At 44.2% G+C, this 11,117-nt stretch overlaps 1 protein-coding gene across 1 annotated transcript; it reads right to left on the reverse strand.

The window, feature by feature from the left end:
• Window positions 1-4,428: 4,428 nt before the first annotated feature.
• On the reverse strand, window positions 4,429-10,551 carry TTC9C (tetratricopeptide repeat domain 9C). Its single transcript, XM_070950641.1, has 4 exons — window positions 10,446-10,551; window positions 8,720-8,975; window positions 6,856-7,038; window positions 4,429-4,763 (listed from the first exon to the last, which is right to left on the reverse strand). The coding sequence occupies exons 1-4, from the start codon at window positions 10,458-10,460 to the stop codon at window positions 4,669-4,671; spliced, it is 549 nt and encodes a 182-aa protein (XP_070806742.1). The 5' UTR covers window positions 10,461-10,551; the 3' UTR covers window positions 4,429-4,668.
• Window positions 10,552-11,117: the final 566 nt, after the last annotated feature.

Here is an 11,117-nt window from a genome sequence, read left to right on the forward strand (position 1 = left end):
CTTTCTTTTTATTCTTTTCCTGGCCCAGAAACGCTGCTTCAACAACTCTGCAGTCTAACCCAACCTTTTTTAAAGTAAAAATAATAATATATATATTTTTTAATTGAATTGACCTCGATGAACTGCTGAGATGAACACCCAAGGTATATTATATCTCTCGGATATCTAAATATCCAAAATAGCCCTTCTTTTTATTTTATTTTACTTTCCTGTCTCTCAAGTTCCTAGTCCTCCTGATTTGTTTTACAGGGGGGGAGGGTTCCTTGGTTGAACAACCATATATATATATATTTTTTAATTTGATTTATATGCCGCCCTTCTCCGGAGACTCAGGGCGGCTTATAATGCGTTAAGCAATAGCCTTCATTCTTTTGTATATTTTATACAAAGTCAGCTTATTGCCCCCACAAACTGGGTCCTCATTTCACCTACCTTAGAAAGGATGGAAGGCTGAGTCAACCTTGAGCCTTGGAGAGATTCGAACCAGCAGTAAATTGCAGGCAGCTGTGTTAATAACAGGGTGCGTAGACCACTGTACTATCAAGGCTCTTTATTAGATTGAGTCCCAAAGGTGGTTTTTCAGGTGTTGTTTTTTTTTTCTTTTGAAGACGTTTCGCTTCTCATCCAAGAAGCTTCTTCGGCTCTGACTGGATGGTGGGCATCCAAGAAGCTGAAGAAGCTTCTTGGATGAGAAGCGAAATGTCTTCAAAAGAGAAAAAAACAACCAAGAAAATCCAGTTTGCCTCCTGCAAAACCACCTTTGGGACTCAATTGTGGTCGTTCACTCGAGGATCCCCCTGTAAAACAAATCATGAGGTCTAGAAACTTGAGAGACAGGAAAGTAAAGTAAAATAAAATAAAATAAAAGAAGGGCTATTTACAAGCCCCAAACATCCGTTGATAAGCGAGACGCTTGTTAAAAATAAAATAGAGATAATTCCTCAGTTTACGACAATTGAGATCCAAATTTGTCACTAAGCGACCCATTTTTTAAAAATTTTGAAGGTTGAACGATGCTTTCCAATGTTGCTGTAACTTCGGACCGTCACTAAGCGAACGGTTGTAAGTCGAGAACTTCCCTCTCGTTGATAAAAGGCAGTTTTCCCACCTGGAAAAGTTGGATCTCTCGTCGACCGCAACCGAACGCAGCTGGGAATTTTAATAGCTGGAACCACAATTTATTTGAGGAGTGTGTGTGTGTGTGTGTAATGTATTTTGAAGTCCCCTCCGGCAACTTTTCGTTGCGATTGCAGCCTCACAAAGTCAGACAACCGAGGCAGGTGCCAAAAAAGCGACGGTGATTTTATCCAGCCCTAAATAAGAATTAAAGAATTTGGATGCTCCCTTAATGCTGAATTTTGTGCGCTGTGTTAAGGGAGATTGTGTGTCTATGTGTGTGAGAGACAGCATTTGAGGCACAATATGGTTAAACTGTCTAGGGATGTCCTATCTTTGTAGGGTAGACTGCTGATAACACAGCCTGAATGTCCAGACAGCACTAATCCAGAACCAAACAAACCACCTTATGTCTTATTGCAATGGGTAAACTGAGTCACGCATTACGTCCTTGGCCAAACAAGCTGGATGTGTCCGGCGCTCACTCCACATGATGCGATCGGAAAGGAGCTTTTAAGTGATCCTTGACTTCTGACCCATGATTGGGATTGGCATTTCCATCGCTAACCGAGTCATGCCCAACTGCGGTTTATTGAACAAGCCATGTTTGAACCACGTCCGGGTTAGTCCTCAACTTAAGACCTCAATTGAGCCCCAACATGGATGTTGCCAAACGAGACATTTGTTCGGCGAGCTTTGCCCTGTTTCACGACCTACCTTGCCACGTTGCCTTCCCTGAATCGTTGCCGTTAAGTTAGCCACATGGTTATTAAATGAATCTCCAGCGACTTGGCTTGTCACATGGCAAAAGGGAGATCACGTGACCCCTGAAATGCTGGAACAGAAGTATGAGTCTGTGGCTAAGTGTCTGAATTTTCATCCCATGACCACGAGGAGGCCGTCACGGTTATAAGCATGAAAAACGGTCATGCCATTTCCCCTCCCCCCCCCAGCAATGTTGTAATTTTGAACGGTCACTAAACAAACCGTTATAAATCAAGGACTTGCCTGTATCGTGAATCGTCCGGCGTGAGATCCGTAGAAGGGTGTATTTGTGTCCAATTTTGTTTTTCCTAAAAGCAATTTGGCATTTATTCATCTGCTAGAGCCGGGAGACAAATCCCTCTTGTGGTTTTAACACGCAGCGTCTGTGTTGGCAAATTCTCTCGCCATAAGGACTAGAAACTTAACATTCTTAAAGAGAAGCAGAAGCAGAGATTCCCCAGATGTGTATTTTTTGGACTTTCTGCTCCCGATGTACGTTCCTAGAGAAGGGTTATAAAAGCAGCAGCAAAGGGGATTTTGACTCTGGGTGGAAAGGAAGAAGCAAACTAAACAAAAAAAATAATTCTTTTTTTTTTTTATTTGCAAAGGATAAAGACAGACAAGGCAGCTGGGAAACTCAAACAGCCCGTTTCCCAGCTGCTGACAGGGAGAAAATATTTGCTTAGAAATAAGGGAGGAGGCCAAGTTTGCACGGATGTGAGCTGGCAACAGAGATAACCATTAAAAAATATATATGTATGTATGTATGTATGTATGTATATGTATATATATTACAAACTATTCTAAAAATACGAGTTCCAGGTATATTAGTAAAGAAAGAAGCAGACATCCTGCGAGCTCCGGAACTTAAAAGCAGATGGCTGACGAAAGCTTAGTTAAATAAAATTTTAATTATTTTAAAATTTTAAGTTCCGGAGCTCGCAGGATATCTGCTTCTTTCTTTATATATATTTTGCAGAATTGTCAATACAGTTGTAAGGCCATCCTTTCTTTGCAGAAGACGACACCGGCGGAAGTTGGAACCCTTCTCAAATAAGCTCAGTCCAGGCAGTCCTCGACTTACGACCACAATGGAGCCGAGTTTCCTAAGTCGCTAAGTGAAACACTTTGTGAAGTGAGTTTTTGCCTACCGCTTTCCTTGCCACGGTGGTTAAATTAACTGCAGTGGGTAAATTAAGTAACTTCATCTGGCTTCCCCCGTGGATTTGGCCGGTTAGAAGGTCGCAAAAAAGGAAATCAGGGACAGGAACCCTGGACGGTGCACCGTCATAAATGTGAGCCGGCTGTCAAGTTGTCTGAATGTTGATCGTGCGACCCTGGGGATGCTACAGTGGTCGTATGGAAAACGGTCATATAAGTCACTCTTTTCAGTAATCTGTATCAGTTCTCCTCCTCCTCCTCTTCTCTGCAAACTCTACTTCCTTCTATCACTGATGATGTTCCCTAGTCGGGTCGTGAAATGTCTGAAGAAAACAAGCCAGCTCAGGGAGCACTAAGGATCCCCCAGTCATCCTCCTCCTCTTCCTCCCATCCTCCTACTCCACTCCACAATCCCCATTCCCTTCTAGCACTGATAATGTTCCCTAGTTGGGTCATGAAACGTCTGGAATAAAACAACCAGGCTCTTGAGAGCATCAAAGACCCCACAATACTCCTCCTCCTCCTCTCCAAACCATAATCCCATCTAGCACTGATGAAGTTACTAAGTTGGGTCATAAAATGTCTGCGAGAAAACCACCAAGCTCAGAGAGTGTCAAAGACCCCGGGTTTCAACCCTGAATTACAAAATATTCCTCTTTATTAATGTCAGGTCTGGCTTTGGCATGAACCTCCTAAATCAGGGGTCGGCAACCTTAAAACACTCGAAAGACGCACGAAGGTTCTAACCGGAAGCTCCCCCCGTTCAATTCTGGTGCTGACCGGAAGTCCAGTTCCCCCACCATAGAGACTCCTCTTTTTCCCTACCTGTCCTAACGGAAAGCCCTATCAATTGTGGAGCTGACCGGAAAACCCGCCCCTTGCCATAGAGTCTCTTCCTGGTGCGCCATGATTTCCCGCCCCCGCCCCCCCCCAACCAGAAGCTCCTCTCAAAATTGTGGTGCTGACTGGCGACGGGGAGCTGCAGCAGCAGAGGGATGAAAGAGCCACACGCGGCTCCAGAGCCCTCCGGGTTGCTGACTCCCTGTCCCAGATCAACCTTTTAAGCAAACCACGAGGTTTTCAGAAGACTTTAAGCCGGCATCTGAATATTTTATCACTTTGATCGCAACGTTAGATAAGATCCAAACTGGCCCCAGCCATTAAGAGGAGCAAATATCAGATTTGACGCAAAGCCTGATTCGTCGGCTTGGCCCGTTTTCGTGCGAAAAAAATAAAATAAAATAAATCATTTCCATAAATTACATTTTAAGCGACGAGCGATCCCAGGCGGTGATTTAAAACGCCGTCTCCGTTCTTTCCATCTGGAGACGGGAACGCAAAGCAGGCGATTAGCAAGGAATTCAAAGAAATCACATCCAGCCCGGGTGAACTTCTCGCAAGATTTTATGAACAAAAACGAGGGAGGGAAAGGAGGAAGGAAACGTGTCGGAAAAAACGAATAAAGAGGACATTTGGCTGACGATGCTTTTCCTAGCTGGGCTGGCTATTGGCATTTTTTTTTTTCAAGGCACTACCTAACTCCAGAATCGATCGATCCATTGCGTGTCGTCCACAGGAATAAAACCAGAAATACACGGCGTGTAACTTCCAGCTCAGGTTTTTTTGCTACCCAAACATTCCCATGTATAACTGTTTTTCTTTCTGGAGATAAATACTGAGCTGTGATTCGGTCAGCTGTAGATAACGCTTGACATTCGCATCTGGGGGGGGAGAAGAGAGAAGGGAAAGAAATATTTAAAAAAAAAATTAAAAATTTTCAGGATTTGATTGTATAAAGGCAGTGCTAAACCAAACAGGTATCGGCTTGGATGCTCTCTGAGCTTTGTGGTTTTTTGTAGACGTTTTATGACCCAACTAGGGAACATCACCAGTGCTAGAAAGGAGTGGGATTGCTGTTTATATACAAGTAGCCTGATTGCAGAGAGCAAACACCGCTCTCTTCCAGCACTGATGAGATTATTTAGTTGGGTCATGAAACGTCTGCAAGAAAACCACCAAGCTCAGAGAGCACGAAAGACCTGTAGTTCACCCCTGAGCAATAAATATTCTACTTTTATCAGCTTTGGGTTTAGCATCTTGGCAGATATAGACCATCCTCAAGTTACGACCGTCACGGAGCTTCCCCATTACAGTTGTAACTTGTGACAGTCGTAAAACAGGTTGGTGGCGTGATGGACCCAATTTTATTTATTTATTATTATTATTTTTTGAAAAAGTTTTATTTTAGATTAAAAATTAAAAAAAATAAAAATAAAGTAAAAAAAAAACACAACAACAACACAAAAATATTGCTATTGCTATTGCTGAGCACATTGTAAGCCGCCCTGAGTCTTCGGAGAAGGGCGGCATATAAATCAAATTAAAAAAAAATAAAAATAAAATTAAATAAAATTAAAAAAAAAAATCATCCTTACAAACAATTATAGACAGCATCTCAATCGGTTGAAATCATTTCGTGCTTACAATTCTCCAGATCTCCTCATGTAGCAATTATTCTTTACTTAAACTGAAGATAAATATTTAAAAACATTTCATATATACGATTTCATCTCCATACTTTTTTGTGACGGACCACAATGGTGTTACTAGTCCATATGGGATGGGAACCTAGCCATTTATTCACTAAAACCATGGTTTAAGGCAATTGGTGGTCCATGAGAAAATTTTGGTGGTCCGCAGAAAAATTATTTGCATTTTTTTATATCGCACTAAATCAGGGGGTCCTCAAACTACGGCCCCTGGGATGGATACGTGCAATGGACGTTTGTGTTGCTGCAGAGAGTCTCCCCCTTCGGGGTCTTTTTGTGTGGGTCGGAGGGGGGCAGAAATTCCGACTCGGGGTCTGCTTCGGCCTCCTGGTGTGGGGTTTTGGGCGAAGGCTGGACGGAAGAGCCGCTGGTGGCGAAGAGCCGGAGGGCCTCGTTCCAGTGGGACTGCCTCATGGCCTGGAACTGGCTGACCATCTCAGCCTGCTGAGCCTCCAGGCGCCGGTACCTGGCCTTGCACTCCCGCAGGTCTTCCCTCTGCTTGGAAAGCCTATGCTCCTAGTCCTCAGCGAGGTGCTTCTGCTGAGCTTCCTTCTCGGCCAGGTCCAATTTGAGCTGTTTTGCCGACTCTTTCTCGCGGGGGGGCTGCTTAGCTCCAACTCCTGCTTCCTGTTGAGGCCCTAAGGAGCCTGGGGAGGGGGGGCAGGTGAGGAGTAGCGAGTAGAGGTTGGCAAGGCGCCCCTCAACGTGAGTGACATCGAGTTGGCCACACCCACCCAGTCACATGACTGCCTTGCCCTGCCCACCCAGTCATTAGGCAGATCGTATTAGCGGTCCGCGGGATTTAAAATTATGAATTGAGTGGTCCCTGAGGTCCGAAAGGTTGGGGACCCCTGGTTTAAGGCAAGGCCTGGGATGAATGTCAGTTCAGGTAGTCCTCGACTTACATCATTTCATTTCGTGACCGTTCCAAGTTATGACGACGTTGGAAAAAAAACGACTTATTCCATCTCTTTTTCACACTGACAACCCGTGGTGATCAAAATTCAGACGCTTGGCAACTGACTCGTATTTATGACGGTCGCAGTGTCCCGGGGTGACGTGATCCCCTTCCTGCAACCTTCCGACAAGCCGAGTCAAAGCAGAAGCCCGATTCACTAAATGACCCGTGTTCCTAACTTAATAGCTGCAGTGACTCACTTACCAGGACGTGGGGGCCAAACTCACCGAACAAATGTCTCACTTAGCAACCTAAATTTCAGGCTCAATTGCAGCCGTTAAGTCGAGGACTGCCTGTATTACTCACCTTTGGGCTGCCGGCTGGTTGCCGACAGCAAGTAGTGTTGTGCTTTGTCGTAATTCCCCAGGTGGTAGAACGCCACACCGGCTCGGTACAGCGCCTTGACGTTGTCCGCTTGCCTCTCTAGGACTTTGAGACTGTAGTCTTTCACCCGCTCGTAATTCACAGGCGGCATCTGAAGGAGGCAAGCTGGAGAGACAGACGGGTAAAGACACAACGTGTGGTTTCCAGGACACAACAACTACCACCACAAAAAAAAGAACCCACAAAAATCGCAAACGAGTAACATCCTGTGAAAATCCACTTGGAAGCTGGGAGATCCGGACTGTGTCCATTTTCCAGTTAAATACAGGATGTCCTTGACTTGCGACGGTTGCTAAGCAACCGTCGGACGTTTCGACAACTTGGTTCCATAGCTGGCCATTCCAGCAGTCACGTGACCTCATCTCAGGTGCTGTGAACAGGCCTGTGTTTATGGCTGTCGTCAGCCTTCGAAGGCCCCATGATTTATGACATTTTTGTGCCAAAGTCCACTGTTAATTTCCAGGTTTTGGACAACAAGGCCTCACAGAGAACGACGGTTCGCTTAACAACGAACGGCCACAAAAAAGTGTTAAAATTGGACCTGTTTCTGCCTTACGACCATCACAACCTGCACCTCTGATGGGCAGGCTCGATTCCGGTCGCATTTTGAGGCCTACCTACAAAAAGATATCTCACGAAAACTCAAAAGTGATGAAGTAATTTACTAGGGATGCCCTTGGTTCAGCATTGGGGCATTGTGGGAAATCAACCCATCCGTTTGATTTCTGTTACAGGTAGTCCTCCACTTACGACAGTTCATTTAGTGACCGAAGTTACGACAGCACTGGAAAAAAAAAAAGGCGTTTTTCACACAACTTTTGCAGCTTCCGTGATCAAAATCCGGGCGCTTGGCAACTCACTCGTAATTATGATGGTCGCAGCGTCCCACGATTCCTCCTTCCGACGATGGAGAAACCTCGATTCATTTAATGACTGCGGGACTAACTTAAACACCTACAAGGATTCAACTTCGCGACGGTGGCAAGGAAGGTCGTTCAAACGGGGCGAAACTTACTTCGCCAACGTCTCACTTTAGCCACAGAAATTTTTTTGGGAGAGGGGAGAGGTCCGTTGTGGTCGTAAGTCGAGGACTACCTCTATCACTGGCCAGTAACGTTTAGAGACAAGAGAGGGGGGAAAAAATGTGGTGGACATGTGCAGAAGCTAAAAGATACTGGACTAAAATCCACACTTGGTTGGAAAAAAATGACAAAAAAAACACATAGATTTTAAAGCAGAGATTTTTTTATCGGGGATGGTACCTGAAATATATAATAGAGAATTGAGATATCTGACTGTGAATGTATTAACAGCGGCTAAAATTGTGTTTGCTAAAAGCTGGAAAAATGAGAAAATACCAACGCAAGAGGAAGTTATTAAGAAAATAATGGAATGTGCTGAAATGAGTAAACTGACACCTGAAATGAAGAGAACAAGAAGATAAACAACATTATAAGGGATGGGAGTCTATTTTATCAATGGCTAGATAAAATAATATGGAAAGGAAATATGGTTGAGACCTTTGTAATACAAGAACTGTAGAATTATATAAAATATAACACAAAGATGTGTTGTTATTGGATCGATCTAGGATGATGAAACGAATGTCACAATATAAATTAACTTAAATTTGAGAATATTTTGTACGGAATGAGGGAATAACCAACCGACACGCTGTTTGTATTCGTAATTGATGATGGATTTATGTTTTGTTTGTTTATTTATTTATTTTTTAAATTAAAAAAAAAAGAGAGAGGGGGAAAATAATATCAGCAAGCAAACTTACCGGCAAGATTATTGTAGCAATCACACTGGATTGTGTACAGTTGTTTCTCTTGGTCTGCTGTTACGGCCGGCTTTTCACCCATGAATTCCTGAAGTGGGGAAGGCATGTTGGGATCCAGGCCCTTAATCTGCAGTAAGGCCCAGTGGTAACGGCTTACGGCATCCCTAAAACGGCCTTCTTTGTAGCAGCGGTTCCCTTCCTCCTTGAAAATGCGAGCCTGTTGCAGCCGTTGCTCCGGGATTGCTTGGGAAGGAACCTGGCCGTCGCAGGAGAGAAGAAAACGACAGTCCTCAACTTACAACGGTCCGTTTAGTGACCGTTCAAAGGGACGTCACTGCAAAAAAAGTGATTTAGGACCGTTTCCCCACACGCAGCATCCCCCGCGCTCACGGGATCAGCATTCAGAGGATTGACTCCTATTTACGACGGTCCCAGGCGTCGTGCAATCCCCTTTTGGTGACCCTTTGCATCAGTCAAGTCAATTGCAAAAGGCAGCTTGTGTTGGAACAGCTGCCAGCCCTGGGAGGAGATTTATTTAATATCTGCCTGTTATTTAAACATCTGCCAGACTCAGTTCTCTGGGAAGGACTGGATCAATAGATATAAATGCCCAATCCAGTTCTAACCATTTGGCTGGCTAGGGGTAATAGGATACCATGGGCATTGACAGAATTCCCATCCTGTCAATTGCAAAAGGCAGCTTGGCTTGGAACAGCTGACATCCTGCAGAGAGACATTTAACACATCCACATCTGCCTCTCCCAGGTCCTAAACATCTGGCTGACTGTACAACCAACTGTAATAATAATCATCGTGAACACCCGTTTAATACTGTGGGCATTGACAAAATCCCCATCCCGTCAATTGCAAAAGGCAGCTTGGCTTGGAACAGCTGACATCCCGCAGAGAGACATTTAACACATCCACATCTGCCTCTCCTAGGTCCTAAACATCTGGCTGACTGTACTACCAACCGTAATAATAATTATCATGAACACCCGTTTAATACTGTGGGCATTGACAAAATCCCCATCCCGTCATTTGCAAAAGGCAGCTTGGCTTGGAACAGCCGACATCCGGCAGGGAGACATTTAATACATCCACATCTGCCTCTCCTAGGTCCTAAACATCTGGCTGACTGTACAACCAACTGTAATAATAATCATCGTGAACACCCGTTTAATACTGTGGGCATTGACAAAATCCCCATCCTGTCAATTGCAAAAGGCAGCTTGGCTTGTAACAGCTGCCCTCCTGTCACCAGACCTTTAATACATATTAAAACAACATCTGTCTCTCCCAAGTCTTTGGGAAGGGCTCCACAGGTGGCCAAAGCATGCAAACTCCAGCCCAACATCTGGCTGACTGTGCGACCCGCCATAACAATAACAATACAATATTTTGGATGACACGGATCGATCTTCCCTTTGGACCAAGAGCATGCAAATGCAAACCTCCCAATGCAATTTCTGGATGCATTTTTTTTTTGGTGCAAATTGCAAACTTGCAAGGAATAATAATAATAATAATAATAATAATAATAATAATAATAATAATAATAATAATAATAATAATAATAATAATAATAATAATAATTTTATTTCTATACCACTCCCCCCCCCCATTTTTTAATCAGGACTCTTCCCTGGCAGGAATGCAAGCAAAGGGAGGAAGGAACCCCCTCCCCCTTTGCCCCTCTTCCCTTGGGTCGCTTGCAACGGGGTACCTTCGCCGACGCCATGCGGGGCCCGGGAGGAGCACCGGCTCCCGCCAACCGGCCATGCAAAAAAAGCGAGCTTGCAGCTGCTCTCCAGGGCAGCTGCCACGCCCCCTTCGGGACCGGAAGCCGAGTGGCCGGCGGAAAACAAAACAAAACAAAAAAACTACCAAAATGGACGCGGCGCAGGTTGCCACGTGACCCGCTGGATTCCAGCTGATGGGTTGGAATTTAGAGGGGTTTTTTTGGGGGGGGGAGTTGTTTCTTTATTAGGGGGCCAAAAACTTCTCATTGCTTTCTGCAGGCTTGGTTTGCGGGCTGTGGGGAAGCCTTGGTTTGTGAACTAGGACGTTAATTAACCCATGATAGGATAGTAGGATGACTTATCCTTTTATGACCTTCTTCCCCCTTCTATGGGTTGCATACTTGTAGTATTGTTGTTGTTGTTTTTGTTGTTGTTTTCTCTTATTTGCCTGTAGATTGAAAGCTGCAGTGGTGACAAATTCCTTGTCTATCTAATCAAACTTGGCCAAATAAAGCTTTTCTATTCTATATCTACTATTCTATTTTCTATTTTCTATTTTCTATTTTCTATTCTATTCTATTCTATTCTATTCTATTCTATTCTATTCTATTCTATTCTATTCTATTCTATTCTATTCTATTCTATATTCCTATTCT

Source organism: Pituophis catenifer, unplaced genomic scaffold, assembly GCF_029215685.1.
Source record: "Pituophis catenifer annectens isolate HBS135680 unplaced genomic scaffold, rPitCat1.0.hap2 SCAF_10, whole genome shotgun sequence".
Lineage (NCBI taxonomy): Eukaryota > Metazoa > Chordata > Lepidosauria > Squamata > Colubridae > Pituophis > Pituophis catenifer.

Coding starts and splice junctions, on each gene's coding strand:
- TTC9C (XM_070950641.1), bottom strand. Junction 7,039..8,719: donor TTGCTACAATAATCTTGCCG/GTAAGTTTGCTT, acceptor CTGTCTCTCCAG/CTTGCCTCCTTCAGATGCCG. Junction 4,764..6,855: donor AACCAGCCGGCAGCCCAAAG/GTGAGTAATACA, acceptor CTCCCCCCCCAG/ATGCGAATGTCAAGCGTTAT.